A 17234-nucleotide genomic window follows, 5' to 3' on the forward strand; every position below is an offset into this window, starting at 1 on the left:
AAAAAAACCACTAATGAGTTACCTGATTTTCTTAAGCTCTACAAACTGAAAATGAGGAATATACTTTATCTTTCTTTCACACATGTAGTATAAGCATTGAGGCCAGACGTCTTAAAGCATGCTAGAGCATTGACACCATGTATTTTGTAGCATGTGGCCATGTATGTGGGATCCCTAACGTTGGCAGCACTGCTGCATTTGTCTGCCCTGTGAGCCACTTCAAACAGGTTCAGCATTTAGAAATTGAGTATCTGGTTTATGTCTGCTCTCTGGTAGGTGTGAAATACTCCAGCTGTTTCAGGGACGTCCCTCTTGTATTGCATGTTTTTGATATATGGGTCTATCCGCAGTGATTGGATGACGTGTTCTATATGCAACCTTGCCACAGCAGGAAAGATCTATTTCAGTCTTCCCCTATGACAGTAACTCAGCGGTGCATCTCTGTATAACCAGTGATATAATGAATTAAACTGATCTAAAGGCACCTAAACAAAGCCTGAATTTACCGGCATGCCAACATGCTCTGAGGTGTTGTTTCTCATCAGCTCCTCCAGTACATGTCAATTAATTTTCTGTTTAAGGTGCTGGCAGTTATTGATGCTGCAGACAGGAGGTGATGATATACTGAGTCGCCCCTCTGTGTCAGGGCCAAAGGATGTGTAGTTTCAAGGACATTCTCTTCCAAAGCCTATGGCTGTCTTCTTGCACCTCACATCAAAAACTGGATTTGTCGAGATGTTTTTTTTTTAAATATGTATATGCATTATCAGTCTAGAAAGGGGAAATACAGCTTACTGGTGTGAATCCCTTTCATTGTTTCCCTATAGGCTTTAGAGCCAAGCTAATTATGACTTGGGGGAGGAATGGGGACGGGTGAATGTTGAGCAGCTGCTGTGGGTTATGGGGCATGGATGGCGTTCGTTTCTGGCCTCCACGTTTTTCACATAGAAGCATTGCATGACACCAGAATGGAACAGAGAAGTGGTCACCAGGCAGGGATGGAGATCATGTTTCCATAATCAGTGTGGAACTCAAGCTGGGTAACTACAGTGCTCCTTTAGTGGAAAACTCTGATGTCACCGTTAGTGACAAGTAAAGTCAAACTACAGCTTCTTCTAATTAGCTTCTCCCTGTAACATTTATAGATCCATCTTACTTGGCTTCATTTTAATAATATGTTCAATAATGTTTCATTTTGGGTCTCCTCCACACGCACATGTCTTTGAACTGAGCAAACGTTTGCCTCTTGTCCCCCCAGGTTAATAGCATGCGGAGCAGTGATGCGACCTTATGTGGAGGCCAACATATCCCACAAGTCCCACACCACCATCAAGTACTTCTTGAAAATGTGGAGCAGCGTCAGCGAGACACTAATCTTCATCTTTCTAGGCGTGGCGACGGTGGACGGACCTCACTCCTGGAACTGGACCTTCGTCACCGTCACTGTCATTCTGTGTCTGGTGGCACGGGTTATAGGTCAGCTCTACTGCAGTTTTTCCTTAATTTGTTTCCCTTGTGTACACTATTGCTGTATAAAACGACTGTCAATATGCAGCAGAGGACATGTTCTTAGAGGATTTTTGATAAAATGTTTGAGCTTTGTCGATTAGTCTTTGCATGAGAGAGTCACTTTAGATTATCTCTTAAAGTGCTTTTGAACACGTCATTAACAAGGCGTAAATGCAAGTCAAAAAGCACAAAAGTGAAGTTGCATAGCGTTTATTGCCAAAGGAGGTAAAAGTATTATAGTACACTTTGAAGGGAAGTTAATTTACACAGCTATGTGTGTAAAAATACGTTGTTCTCAAAAAGGGAACTGGGAACGCTGACAGGAGTAAATGTTTCCACTATGTTTCATTACACAGCTGTCGGCGTGTGAGGAAGTGCCTTGAAGGATTTCCATGTTGACTTTAAGCCGTCACAAGTCCTCCTGTTGATGATTTGTCATGCTAGTTAATAGTCTTGTTGGAATAAGAAAACAAAAGAATGATGAGGTGTTCAGCCACGTCACGCTTAGATCTCATCTTTAGTTCACATTTTTAGGAGCTGATGAGGCTTTCAGCAGACTTTCTAAACACAAATATGTTGTGTGTGACTGAATTGTTGCAGTCGATAATGATGCAGCACTTACTTGCATCACATGATACAAGGTCTTGTGATGGAAAGCAGTTCAAGTTGTTGTGCAGTTAAAGGGACATTCCTGTGATTTTGACAAGTTTTAGGCTGTTTACTATAAATCACTTCTCTTTTGCAGTACTGCTGGTACTTTCCAAAGCGTATTTCGTTTATCTTCCATGTGTTCATACATACATCTGTACATACGCATCATTCTCCTGAACGTGATATCTCAGGAATGCTCAGAAGGAATTTTTTCAAATTTAGCACAAAGGTTCACTGGCAGTCATGGATGAACTGATTAGACTTTGGTTGTCTAAGGTCAAAAGTCAAGGTCACTGTGACAGCAACTGGTGACTTGACTGGTTTCATTTATGTCAACATCAGAGTCTGTGTGAAAGATGAGGAAAAGCACACTGAAAAATCCCAAACATGTTACAGAAAGTTTATTATGGTGACTTTCATGTATTAGAAGTCTGTAACATTTACAGAAAATCCCAAACAAATCCAACCTCAGTCTCTCCTTGCATTGTCCTTCCCAGGTGTGGTTGGTCTAACCTACGTGATCAACAAGTTCCGCATCGTCAAACTGACAACCAAGGACCAGTTCATTATAGCCTACGGTGGCCTGCGAGGTGCCATCGCCTTCTCCCTCGGCTTCCTGTTGAAGAGGGAGCACTTTCCCATGAGAGAGATGTTCCTCACCGCCATCATCACTGTCATCTTCTTCACTGTCTTTGTTCAGGTACAAGTACCCTGTGTATCCTGTTTTGGTCTAAACAGACTTTAGGAGGTGGAAACCTCTTGTTCTGCCTGGATTACTGTGTTGTAACCTTCTGCAAGCCTTATCATGGGATGTTATTGTGATCACAATCAATGCACAAATACAGTTTTTGGTAAATTAAGGCCTGTTTAAGCAAGAGATTCCTGTACTGTGACTCTTCATTTACAGTGAAAACATTACAGATTAGACATTCTTCATCCTCTTGTGCACTTTTCAAAGTAAGAGACAGTGTGGATTTTAGTATGTTTCTCTATGTTACCCGTTCATTTGCATAAGTCATCACAATCTATATAGGTTTGCAAAAAAGCTCCTTTTTGGTGGAGTGTATTTGCCTGATAAGTCTAGTTTGAATTTTCTCTTCCATCAGTGTTTAAGTTCGCACTGACAGTACACTAACAAACCCAGTCTGTCTCAGAACAAACATGTTATTTGCAACGTTCAGTTAAACGGGTGAATCTTGTTCCTGCTGGTCAAGCTGAGGACTGAACATCAAAGGAACCCTCATGTATAAGTAGGAAAAGGTCAGTTTATTACTTTGCCTATAAAAAAGGTCTCATTGATGTCACATCAGATCCTCAGCCTCAAGTGGTCAGACTTTTCTTGATGTTTTTTGTCTTGAAGTAAGCAGCTCCAGATGGTTTAGGAAAATGCAATAACAGCTTCAGCTTTGAAGTACACAGACAGACAGACAGACAGACAGGCAGGCAGGCAGGCAGGCAGACAGGCAGACAGACAGGCAGGCAGACAGGCAGACAGACAGACAGACAGACAGACAGGCAGACAGACAGGCAGACAGACAGACAGACAGACAGGCAGGCAGGCAGACAGACAGACAGGCAGACAGACAGACAGGCAGGCAGACAGACAGACAGACAGGCAGGCAGGCAGGCAGGCAGGCAGGCAGGCAAGTGAGCCAATTCATTCATGGAATGTGAAACCTATGCAAAAGAAATACATACATGGTTTATGTAGAGGCACATTCATACTGAGTGAACCCCAAGATAACATACAAAAACATTACACGAAGGCAAAATGAGGAGAAACAGCCACTGATTGCATAAATATATTGTGTGCGTCCGTTTTCAGCACCATGTCAGACAAAACAGTGTCTTCGTGAAACTGTAGGAAGAACTTTGGATATGAATTGAACCCAGAATGAAGACAGCTAAAATAAAACCTTGACACGACATGTTCTCTCCTTCACTGAGGCTAGATTAGAAACATGTTTTATTCATGCTGCTGGATCCAGCAGTGGCAGTCTGATGCTGAGACAGATGCAGACCAGGAGGCAGAGGGTAGAGGCCCTTTTCCCCTGCAGCGTGGAGTCAGTTAAAAGTATGACTCTGTGAGGAAGAATGGATGGAGTGTGTGTTTTAATGGATGTCGTTTCCTTTCTTGTGCAGGCTTAATTCTGATATGATTGTCCTGATTAACTGCACTATTCCAGTTAAGATTTTGGTTTTCTGGATTGCCTGTAGACTGATTGGCTAGGTGAATGTCTTAGGTCTGAGTAGCATTAGGTTGGTAAGAGTCAGTCATAATGTCATTTTATGTCTTATTCAGCCCTCATTCTGTGTTTCTGTATTTATGAGGACCAAACAGCCTCACGGCCATACTGTGGAAAGATGAGGATTTATTGTCAATTGAACTGAGGTCACTGGTCTTCACTTCTTTAAGAGGCTGGATTTTGAGACTCAAACACTCAGCATGAACATGAAACATTAACTTTCCCGCTGTTTAGGATGAAGGCGTACATGTAGACGTTGAATATCCCAGTGTCATGTTGTGTGTGTTTGAGTGGATGTGATAGAAGTGTAGGTTCCTTTGCATGTATGCCTGGTCGCAGGACTGGGTACAATTAAAGAGCATGAATCTTCTGTTATCCACTTTAGGCTATTACAGTTAACCAGATGGCCTGCTTAATCTCTTTAAGAGGCAGAATGATACCTTTGAGCTTTTAGGTGCAGACAGGCACGAGCACACACACACACACACATCAGACTGATGTTTGATTTTGCATTCCAGGAGCCATTCTGTTGTGTCTGTTGGTAACTGACTGAAATAGACCTCTATGAGTTAGAGACACATTTTCAGCCATTTTAAATAAAGTAAAAAAAAAAAAAAAAAGAAGAAGAATAGGCTCTGTGTGCAAGCCTCGTGACGTACTTCCGATTCCGCCTGAAATCGGCAAACCAGTTTCCGGTTTACTTCCCTCTCCAGTCAAAACAGCGCTAAAATAAATACAAGGAATGAAAAAGGAATCGACATCCACGAAAGAAGACGAAGTATAATGTGAGAGGGACTTTTAAGTTCCAGAAGACGGTGGGTGGCTCTAATGAGCACTGTTGTGTGCCACTTTGTGCCGGCTCAAGTCGCTATAACAGCGAGCTTAGCTTCCACTGCTTCCCGAAGGACACCGAACTTCGTGCACAGTGGCTGCAGAAAATATGCGGGACGGGATTTTCACTAACTCAGCATACGAAGGTATGCAGCCGACATTTCGAAAATGCCCAAATTCGAAATACCCCCAAAGGTAGACGGGTTTTAGCAGCAAACGCAGTGCCAACACTGTTTGAATGGAACAGTTACACAGCAACCAAGACAAGAGCCGGTGTTTGGGATCGCCGCCCTCGACTGACATTAAGCCCAGAAACATCACCTGTGCCCTGATCTTTGTCTGACACTGAAATGGACATAAAGTCAACACAGTTAGCACAACAAGTAACAGTAAGGAACATACGAAGCAAACGCGAAACTAAAAAATTAGCACGTTGCTAACGTCACCAATACATCACTTATCCTCGTACTGGTGAACGTAACTAGAGATGTAGAGAGGAAACCCTTTTTCCCGTTTGCTCTTCGGAGCAGGGGAGTGGGCATCCACGATACGATGAACATCGTTGATAGATATCTTTGACAGATTTTGCAGGCATCTTGTAAAGTTCATTGTGATGCGGATGAAGCTAGCCGCAAACCGGAAACTGGTTTGCCGACTTCAGGCGAAAAACGGAAGTACGTCACATGGCTTGTGCACAGAGGCTATTGTTTGCTTATCAGCATGAGATGAGTGTTTAGTAGCCCTGCTTTACACCTGCTTTATACACAGGAACAAACACAGTGTATACACACAGTTAAAGTGGTTCAGTAGTTGATGTGTGCACTCACCAGTTTTGTTTATGATCAAAGGTCTCTTAAAATTATAACCACCGTGATAATTTTAGCAGTTCAGGATTCATCATCAGCTGAATGTGTTGTGCTGCCTTACTTACCCACTTGTATACTTCAAAGAAAGTCTGTGCAGGGAACAGTGGAAACAACGAAGGATTTCGTTGTGTCTGTCTCACTAAGACGTCGATTTGCACGTTGGCTAAAATGTTGATTTTTCAAGCAGGAATCTGTAACACTGTCACCCTCTGAAGTAGGTGAGAGATTTGCAACAACAACAGGGTTGTTGTGAAAGGCCATGTGAAGGCCTGCTGTGTTTGTTTATTAGCAATTACAAAATTTGGAAAACGTGCCAGATAGTGAAGTGTGATACGACCGAGCTTATGCTTGACTTTAGTGAATGAAACTGCAAGCGTGGTGGCCTCTTTTTTTTGAAGTTATCTGTAATGGTGTTAGAGAGAGCTGCTGTTCCACATTACTACATTACACAATGAAAGATTGTAAAACACGACAGATACCAGCTAAACCACATGCAACCTCCTCATTTCGCTCTTGCCTCAGTCTATCTTTAGCTAATGGTCAGGAGGTGTTACCGTGAATAATGTTTTGCTCCTCCCATCCTTCTTGCAGGGCATGACCATTAAACCCCTGGTGGAGCTGCTGGCAGTGAAGAAGAAACAGGAGGCCAAGCGCACGATTAATGAGGAAATCCACACCCAGGTACAACTTCTCCCCCTCAGCCGTCCTCAGCCGTCACGCTCAGAATTTGATGATTTCTTGACAGGTTCATGCATGTTAATGATCCAGAGCTGTTTGGTATGCAGTCGATAAATGAAATGTCAAAATGGTTTGAAATGTTTTGAACCGCCGGTCATCTTGGGTATGGATGAATGTGATGCATTCAAAAATACTCATGAATTTATCAGTCTCCTCTTTCACCAAGCTACCTTGTTGAGCCATAGCAATGCATTCTCACTTCCTGCCAATTTCACGTATTCACACACAGGCAGAAATGCCACTAATAGAAATAAAAAAGACTGAGAAGTGCACAGCGTTTGCACAAATAATTACATTTTCATACTGAATTGATTTTCTGATTGTATGACACATTCATTTCAGTTGTACTTGTGTAAAAATTGACATCCTTTTCCATCAAATTTTGATTGCTGCTTCCACCTACTGGCTGTGTGGTGGTACTTCATCTCAGTAATTGAACTGTACAGTGTGGTGGTGCAGCGCAGCCAACGTCCATCCAAACAAAGGACGATTGAATGATTTTTACTCTGTAAAATGTAACTTGAACACTCTCTCTCTATCCCGCTCTCTCTATGACACACACACACACACACACACACACACACACACACACACACAGAGGTTTCCAGTTTCCAGTTTAAACACACCCATGACTGACCACCATGGTCCACAATTCCTCAGTGTTTTAAAGCTTTTAATACAGCTCAGATAAGTACATACATACGCCCACACACACACGCACACACACACACACACACAGCCCTGTCTGCGCCTTCGCGGTAAGTGACCAGCGCTCAAGGCTAGAAGAGGGGGCTGTCCTAATGGCTTCTCCTCCTCTGTAAAACACCACAGATTAGAGTTAACAGCGCTGGTCAGTCATAGCTACAAAGAACAAATAGAGTGCTCCCCATTTATGTATTTATTTTGGTAAGCAGTGAGGAGGCATACATATTCCACCTGTTACACACATGCTGCAGATCTTTTAGTGATTTTACTGATGTTATTTATAATTTAGTGGAAATTACACAAAGTCGCGTGTCGAGGTTCATTTTATGTCATTTTACAACACAGATTTGTACAATGAAATGGAAGTTTTTGCCCCTTCATGCTTCACACACAGAGTATACATATATAGTATATACAAATATTTAAATGAGAACAACAGTCACTTACATACATATATAACTATGAACATACACACCCAGATAGTAGTAGTAAACTTCCGTGCCATTCATTTGTGGTGGAGTGTGGGGGATGACTTGAGGAGTCTCACAGCTGCTCTGTAGTCTGGTGGTACGACAGCGGGTGCTTCTTTATCGCTTGCCAGACGGTAGCAGCGTGAACAGGCTGCGGCTGGGGTGGCTTTTGTCTTTTATTATCCTTTGGGCTCCGTGCAAGCACCTCACTGCTGTCACTGATGCTCAGTGGATGGGGACAAATGATGTCCTGGGCGATCGTAATCACCCGCTGCAGAGTTGATGCTCACAATGACAATGGAATCACGATACAGGTGATACACTACTATATCTACTACATGCAAATGAGGTGCATTACTGTCCTGTATGGATCGTGCTAGTTGTGCGACTGAACAGGAAAACGTAGCCCTAAACTATTTTTTCAGAAATTAGCATTAATCCTATATTTGTTTAATGAAGGATTTTTGGATTTGTGTGCTTTAATAATTGGGTTAAAACTAAAAGATTTGTAAACAGAATGAGCCTGAGCCCTTTTTAGCACACATACAGCAGCATGTGAACCTGTGCCATCATGTACGCACAAGAAACTGGTGAAAGGAGAAGCTGCAGAGTCAAGATGTCTGTAGTAAAATAAGAATTCATCTGTGACCCAGTATCAGTATAACCAGAGGAGAACGCGTCATAATCTGTTGCTGTCACGTCTCCTTCCTGATCCTCTACCATTAACACTCTAGAGAAACCTTTCATTTCTGTCGCTGCTTTTTAAAATTAGACTCTTCACCCCCGCCCCCGCAGCGCCGGGCAGTCTTTCTATAAATCAGTCAAAGCAGACGTAAATTCTGTGGCTCGCTTAATGGTGTGTTCCCATAGCAACGCTGCCTGTCAGACTGTCATCTGCAGGCGTAGAACACCGGGGCGACCCGCGGCCAGCTGCAGCCTGAAGTCCGTCATTACATTTCTCTGGTTCTGTCAGCCAGTGTGCTGCCACTGTTAAGTGAACAGCGTCCAGTCAGTCACCTGGCTGCTGCCGCTGCTGGTTTTCTCTCATGCCTATCATTTTACAGCTTGTCACCCGCTGCTGTTGTTGATTATGATGTCGGTAGTTTTACCTGGGAGCAGTCTTTACTGTGAGCAATGGTAACTGCGGTGAAGCGAAAAGCTACAAGATGCAGCTGAGGAGTGTCTGCTGCCAGATGATTGCTGTTGTTAATCATAAATGATAGGTTACACGCAAAAAAAATAAGCTCACATTTTGCCTCCCAGGTGGTTTGTTGTATGGACATTAGAAAAACAGTAAGTGTTGCAAACATCAAAGAAATAAGCAACAGTTACATTTCTCTAAATGATATTGTGCTACAGCAGCGGGGTCCTCGAAAGTCATGCATATTAGATATAGGTTTGTTCACAGGCAGATGACTTTTTTATAGCGTGCTAACTCTGTTTCATAATGGATGAAAATACTTCACGGAGGAGGCCGAGGGCCAGGCTGAGAGTCTGATTCACTCTAGTCTTTTTTAAAAGGTGATTCCAGCTCTTTTTATCCACAGTTCCTGGACCACCTTCTGACAGGGATTGAAGACATTTGTGGACACTATGGACACCATCACTGGAAAGACAAGTATGGATGTTACAGTGATCTGACATTATCATTTGCTATAACCAGACAATGGGCAGCATTATTTCATTACTAATAAACCATTTAGCAGTTTTTTCCAGTTACTTTGCACCCCATGTCAGCACTCTCACAGCGCTCTCTATCCTCCTCTTACCCCCATGTCTGTCTTTTGTCCCTGGTCTCCGTTTCCATCTGTTATTCCTTCCCTCCTCCCAGACTGAACCGCTTCAACAAGAAGTACGTGAAGAAGTGCCTGATTGCAGGCGAACGCTCCAAGGAGCCACAGCTCATCGCCTTCTACCACAAGATGGAGATGAAACAGGCCATTGAGCTGGTGGAGAGTGGAGGGGGAGTCAAGCTGCCTTCTGCGGTGCCTTCCACTGTTTCCATGCAGTAAGTACTGAGTCTCCACTGGCTCAGCATACCAGACTGTCCACATTTAAGGCCTTAAACCTGAAATAACAAGCAGCAGAAACAAGTTGTGAACACAACATTGACATATTATCACCCAGACCCCATGGACCGCGGTGCTTTCCATCAGAGCTCTAAATGGATCACAAGTAGCAGTTTTATTTTCATGCATAGTTTCACATAAGCTGCAGTGCTCTTATAGTCTGTCATGTCATGAGGATATGATGATAGCTTTAGTGACTTCCTAAGATTAGTTTCTTTTTTATCGTTCATTAGTCTGAAAATCTCTCCTTGAAGAAGATAGCACAGCATTACATCATTTGCCAGTTTGCTTGTATGTGCTACACAGGCCTCATTAATTTCACATCTGCAGTACTGTCGAGTTGCTAAATTTAGCCGTGGTAGGTCTTAATATTCAGTGTAAGAGTCCTTCTGTACTAAATGTAAGTAAAAGCTGGGGACCGGTGGGGATCCTCAATGCTCACACTTAGTTTGTGTAAATGACACTTTCTTTTTTCACTTTACCGCTCTTTACAGGTCACTTTCTTATTAATATTGAGTGTCACAGAATCAGCTAATGTCAGCTCTGACACTTCCTGGTTACCCATTTTTCCAGGTCTCTTTTGGTAGCCACGTTGGCTGTTCATTCACAGGAGCTGTAACTACCAGCCAAAACTGATCTGATGGTTAGACACCAGGAGGAAATAATTAAGAGAAATGGGATATTCAATGGTTTGATTATTATCACAACAGATTGTCATGTGTTTTGATGAAAGCAACTTTTTCCTGCATATTTCTCAGGAACATCCAGCCCAAAAAGCCTCCTCCTGCCAAGCCAGTAGAGAGAGCTCTGCCCCAGCTGCCCAAAGGTCGAGAGGAGGAGATCAGGAAGATCCTCAGGAGTAACCTCCAGAAAACACGACAGAGGGTAACACTCCTATGTGAATAATTGGAAGCATTATTACATGTGTATTTCTTATTGAACAGCTCTACTGTGTTACAGTTTGTTGCAGAGTTAGAATTAAATAGCACATCAACTCATGCATTAACTATCACTGACTTTAATTTGTAGGGACACAGAAAAAGACTGCATTGATTAACACAGGTTAATAGGTGATAGTTCTCTTGGGGCAGTAAATGAGCAACAACAGCGCTGTAGGAGTCCAGCTTCTTTTTCTTCTACCCGTCTTTGTGTTTTTAGTGTTGCATCTTCAAGTCTTTGAGATAAACAAAAGCAAAACAGTGCAAAAGCCTGCTTTTTGACTTTCATCTTTTCCTTTTCAGCTGCGGTCCTACAACAGACACACTCTGGTGGCTGATCCGTACGAGGATGGCTTCGGTGACTTGCTTATCAAGAAGCAAAAGATGATTGAGCTGGAGAAGAAGGTACGATTGGCAGTCTCAGCGAGGGCAGCGCCTCTTGAATGAAGAATCAGCCCGAGCCAGCTGTCGGCTTTGTCAGACGTTATTGACACGATTGAACAAAAAAACACGTCTTGTTGATTAGTCAGCGCTGAATAAGACATTTTGTAATACCACAGCAGTGTGCCCCAGAGACTGTTGTGCAATCTGGTGTATAAGAAAGTAGAAGTTATATTGCAGGAAGCAGCTCGTGATAAATCCAGAGAAGGACAGTCGACTCAAGAAAACTAACAGATGAAGATCAGCTCTTCTAATTTCATTCCAGGCCTCCAGCAGTTAAATGATTCAGCCAAAATTATGATTTGTGCTCTAATTAGAGTCCACCTCCAGTCTCCTAAATTAATTTTCTCGACACAAACGGAGGCCTGATTTATTTGCTCGATTGAGTGGCCCTTCCACAGACTTCCATTTCATCAGCCTGTAATTACATAATCAAAAGAGACTCTTGTTTTGGGTAAATCGAATGTACTAGAAGCTGCTGCAGACTCGAGAGGATTTCTGCTAACAAAGCAACACATCATTTTAATGAAGTTTCTCTAAGATACTGATCAATGCTGAATTACTGACTTATTTTAGCTGAGCTTCAGTTGTTTCTGAAACGATTAAATGAGGCACAGTGTGTGTTTCTTGTTATTTTTCTGTCATTTAAGCTTTACACAGTAAAACTTTGAACACTGCAATAGAAATCAGATAAACAGACAAAACATACTGATCCGGAATATTTCTGAATGTAGAAGCATGAACAAAATATTTCTGAGCGTTCCATCAGTTCAGTTCAGAGTGCAGAGATGGTTTGATGGATTCATCTGCACTCGAAATATTTCCCCTGTGCCGACATATTGTTGTTTGTTGTGATGTCATTTCTTGGAGTATCTTTAAATTCTTTAGATACAACCTAAGATAAAAGGTTATATAAGTTCATAAACCATAATAATTGATAAAAGTTTTGAAATTGTGTCACTCTGTTTTGCACTGAACATAAAGTAGCATAATGACATCATCACAAGTGTGCAATGTGATGACTCGAGCAATTATGGTTCTTATTTTACATCGATTAAAAATAGGATCAGGCAAACAACGGCTTCCTGCAGGGGGCCACCTGCGGGAGATCTGTTTTCATGAGGTTAATGACTGTGGATGTTTACAAAAGTTGCATTGTATAACTGTTTTTACTGCATTCAGAAGGCTAAATCACCCCATAAACAAACAATATCCCTGTGTTTTCCTAGATAAAAGACATGAGTAACTACCTGACGGTGCCTGCTGCTCCTCCTGACTCCCCGACCATGTGTCGAGCCAGACTGGCCTCAGGTAAACACATCCATCTTGGCCACAGCCAAATGCAAACACTCAATAGCTACCGCCATTTCACTGAGAGGTACCACGGGAAGCAGTAGAAAATTCGCCGTGTCACTGATGGCACTAACAGGGATCAGACATATTTTGTTAGGCTCACAAGACAGCTTTCACCAAACAATAAAGAGACTGTAGAAAGCACTGCTATTCACAGCTGCAGCAGTAGATATTTCCCCGCTGATGGAAATATACGTTTGCAAACCAGTGTGTGGTTTCATTTTAGGCAGAGAAACTGATTTCAAACCCGCTCAGCAGCAGAAAGGGAACACAGTCTGTCCAGGTATGTAGTGAGTGTAGAGAAGATTCCTTTTGCGTTGTGATAACCCAGCAGCAATCCTAACATGCATGCGTCCGTTATGTTGCTTGTTAACATTAATTATTCATCACTAATGAGGGGGTCTCATGACATGATTGACAAGGTCAAATTCAGATTATTACAGCAAAGGAACTGATTCGAGTCAAGCATGATACACGTATGTTGGAATTTAAGCTTGCGTTTTTCATATAGGTTTTAGACAAAAGTGGAGTCATTCCAGCATGTGTTGCATTATGAAAAATTTTTGCGTTATTTTTGTTGTGTTGTAAAGTATTTGGAAAGGTCTTAAAGCCTGCTGTTGCTGAGCTTGTGCAGTGACTGTACTTGTAGCGTTGTCGACCTTAATATTTGTTGATCACGTTCTCCTCCCTGTGTACATCGTATGTTCATGCACGCTGAAGGAATGACAGGCTGATATTTGATCCCTATTTAAAGCTAATTCCTTGATATTGTACCCTTGTCCTGCCTGTAGACCCCCAAGCCTACAGCACGAAGCCAGTGTCAGACAGCGTGCCGACCATCCAGGTAGACCTTGCCTCTCCTCAGTCTCCAGACTCTGTCAACCTGATGGATGAGTTCAGACAGGCCGGCCAGCAGCAGCAGCAGGAGGAGGAACAGGGCCTGATGATGAAGCCTCCCTCTGGGCAGAGTGGACCTAACAAGCCAGGTGAGGCAGATGGATCCAGAGAACAGCAGAAGCTGATGAGGTGCCTGAGCGACCCGGGTCCCAGCGCAGACGAGGACGAGGATGAACCCTTCCTGCCTTGATATGGCAGACTGGATGTGGAGGGGTCAGACTGTGTCCCACCGTCACTGTTAGATGAGAGAGGGCTGCTTCACTGCTCTGCTCTAAATTATTTTCTTGGTTCAGAAACCAAACAAGCCAAAACTGCTAATGCTGTACAAACCAGGAAGAGAAAGCAAAAGAAGAAAAGAGAGAAAGAGGAGGAGAAAAAAAAAAAAAACATTAGTTTGTTATTGTCATTGCTTTTTATTTTTTTTAGACAGGATTGGAACAGCAGTCGCTGCTCTCTGAGAGATGATGGAGTTTATGATTGATAGTCTGAGACATTCAGGAGAGAACTATGCATTACCAAAGGTTTGGACTGTTTCAGTGTCAGACAATGTCATTTCTACTTCAGTGTCAGACATCTTTCTCAATGACTGCGTAGTTGCTTTTTTTTGTTTGTTTGTTCATGATTTTTGTCTTAAAGCTACATTCTTTGAGACATGCTGGGCCTCTAATCCTAAATGTAATCAACAAAGCAAACTACTTCAATCCGGTTTTCACTTTCAAACATTGAGTTTAAGCCGTTTGATTTAATCCAGTATCTCACTGAAACCTTCTTTCGTTCTGTCACTTGAAATCGCTGGATATTCAAACATTTAGAGTGTAGCTAGTTGAAGATATTTGGCCTTATTTTATGTCAAACCCTTTCTCTCGGTGCAGTTTTACCTTTATTGTTTTTAAAAAAGGTATTTTAATTTCAGGGGTACGAATGTCTGTTTGCAATCAGTTTGTTACAGTGTTGGTGGGATGTGGGTTGAGAGCTGGATGTATTTAGTCACTGTGTAAAAGAACCAAAGTTCTTTACAGTCATGCTTACCTTGTCCTATGGCTGAGGAGGGACTTACCGCATTTCCTCAAATAGTGACCGGGACCTTTATTACCTCAACTGCAGAAGGTACGAGGCCTTAAATAGAAGCAGGCTTGTATTAGAGACAGGCCTTTATTCCCTCTCTTTGCTCATATTTTACTATGAAGCCCCATTTGTCCTGTCTTTGCATTACGCTGTTAATACACACTCAGCACTTCCTGTGTCTGTTTCAAATTAAAAGCCCTCTAGTGTTTCAGTGGGTAGAGACCCCTCGTTTCTTAAAAAGGTTTTATTGTGAAACATTTGCAGGAACGTGTTAAAGAATACTCGTTGACTGGAAAGGTTCCCATGCAGCACTTCCATCTTGTGGTGCCTGTACGTTACTACAAAATACTACAAAATCACCTGCAGTGACTGAAATTGGGGCAGTAACACTTAAGATGAGTCAAGCAGAACAAGAAGGTGTTAAAATAGCCTGGTTATATTTTAGATACATATTGTTTTTAGTTGGCATGCACATAAAATGATAATCACCGGGTGTTTGTCCAGTCTTGTTTTTTGATTGGCTGATATTTTAGCAGAGCCTTTTATTTGTTTGTGTTGACCACGCCCCCTGCCAATATTCAAAACCTGGCTTTTATTTGACTGCCAGTTTTTATTGGAGGAAATGCGGTATGTGAAATCCCTCACTGTGGTGTAAAGAAGGTTTGACCTACAAGTACAGAGTAAAGCTGAGCGAAGCGGAGGCTCGTGAGACAGATGGTGATGCAGCACAGATGTTTTGATGTCAGTGATTATGCTTGAATCCCCATCCAAGTCTTCTGAAGTGAAATCACACTTTGTCATGTCACATTTCTGTGTATATGTTTTATGTTTTACCTCAATTTTAGAACCCCCTTTAAAACTCACTCAAGTAGGGGTCGAGTTGTTAGAGTAAATATATCTCTCTATATGTATACAGTATATATTAATGTAATTAACAAGTGCCCATCTGAGTCACCGTCACACTCCTCATCACATGAGCTGATTGTAACATACCAAAATAATCAGTGATCACTTTCTTGTACATGCCTGTTTGCATTCTTCAGTTGTTTTTTTTTTTTACTGGCGTTTAGAAGAAGCGTTTTTGTCCGACATCACTGTTTAGCTGATTACAGGACACAGGAAGTGGAGGTTAGTTTGTACAGGAGTCCATCCGCACCTCTTAACCTTCTTGAAATCTAAGACTGTAAGCATGTCATGGCAAAAAAGAAAAAAAAATCGAATTCTATGCAGTATAGATGTGTAAAATATGTAAATGAATTATAATATCCTATATTTATGAATACCCTTTAAAACTGAAGTCTTGTAATCTTGTTAACATGCAACACATTGAAACAAACCACTGCGAAAGTCAAACACGGGCATTAAAAGAAATGGTCACAAAAAAAAAGTGTTTTGCACATCTGAGCAACACTTAAAAGTTCACTGCAGCCACGAAAAAAACAATCTAGTGTTTCGTTGATACTGTAAGTCGTTCTCTGCTGCACAGTGTGCAGGACAGCCAGTGTAAAACACATCGCACGTCTTTTTTACACGGCCGCTCAGAGAGTCAGAATGTGACATAAATGGAGATTTGCTGATTCAGATCCATTTGGACGTCTTAATAATAATCACACCTTGTTGTTAGAGTTTTTTTTAACAGAACAGCAAAGTGCCGCAGCCAATGACTGGATTGTAAACCCACGATTATCCCTGTAGGAGTGTACTTTCTCCATACAGGCCTTTCAAAGAACAGTCCCTCTGAAGTAGGCCGAGTGATTAGCTGTTCCAGCTCCGTGGCTGTTTTTTAGGTGTCAGTGACCTTCCTGATCCTCTTACATCCAGCAGGCTCACATTACAGCTGAGGGGAACTATCAGAAGAACTTGACAGGCTCATTCATTTTCCTCAACTCTTCTTTTCTTAAGCGTCTATAAATGGATTTCTGTGCTTATCGTAGCGACAGTAGGAGGATGTATTGTGAGTGCGAACATGCGCTCATGTAAATCCGGATGTATAGACATGTAAATGTGACCGTACTTGCACTACTCTCCAATTTCTAAAATGATCATTACAGCAGAGAGGTCAAACCACGACGCATCCCATTTTCCTGCCTCCACCAAACTGAATTTACTTTCTGAAATGTCTGCATGTGTGATGGAGTGTCGGCGTGGAGACGTGTGCTGAAAATGTCAACGAGGACAAGGTCAAATAGAGAGGGGCTGTTCCAACCCAGAACTGACGAGCCAAACGACATGCTGCACGTTTACCCATCCTCAGATCCTCCTTTTATGGTTGCCTAAAGGATATTTACATGCAGCATTGAACTTATGAGGCTCTAAAATGGTTTTTAAACTGCCACCACAGAAGCCCTGAGAACTGTTTCTCCCCGCCTGCGAATGGCGGCTAATGTTTTTGCCGTGGAGACTATTTCTCTGTCATCTTCCCAGATGCTGTTTGATTTGACTTCCATTTAGCGGC

The 17234-nt window shown here is 42.3% G+C and overlaps 1 protein-coding gene across 2 annotated transcripts in view; it reads left to right on the forward strand.

The window, feature by feature from the left end:
* Positions 1-15978, forward strand: part of slc9a1a (solute carrier family 9 member A1a) — a 30162-nt gene extending 14184 nt beyond the window's left edge. Inside the window, exons 4-13 of one of the 2 annotated variants that reach the window (XM_076736926.1) lie at positions 1259-1476; positions 2658-2860; positions 6695-6784; positions 9564-9634; positions 9848-10024; positions 10844-10970; positions 11327-11428; positions 12694-12775; positions 13044-13100; positions 13609-15978. In XM_076736926.1, coding sequence (XP_076593041.1) covers positions 1259-1476; positions 2658-2860; positions 6695-6784; positions 9564-9634; positions 9848-10024; positions 10844-10970; positions 11327-11428; positions 12694-12775; positions 13044-13100; positions 13609-13904 — 1423 coding nt within the window. In that variant the 3' untranslated portion in view covers positions 13905-15978. The remainder of the gene's footprint in view (positions 1-1258; positions 1477-2657; positions 2861-6694; positions 6785-9563; positions 9635-9847; positions 10025-10843; positions 10971-11326; positions 11429-12693; positions 12776-13043; positions 13101-13608) is intronic. The other variant, XM_076736927.1, reaches the window with a different exon arrangement.
* The last annotated feature ends 1256 nt before the right edge of the window (positions 15979-17234 follow it).

The sequence above is a fragment of the Chaetodon auriga genome, chromosome 8 (assembly GCF_051107435.1).
Source record: "Chaetodon auriga isolate fChaAug3 chromosome 8, fChaAug3.hap1, whole genome shotgun sequence".
Lineage (NCBI taxonomy): Eukaryota > Metazoa > Chordata > Actinopteri > Chaetodontiformes > Chaetodontidae > Chaetodon > Chaetodon auriga.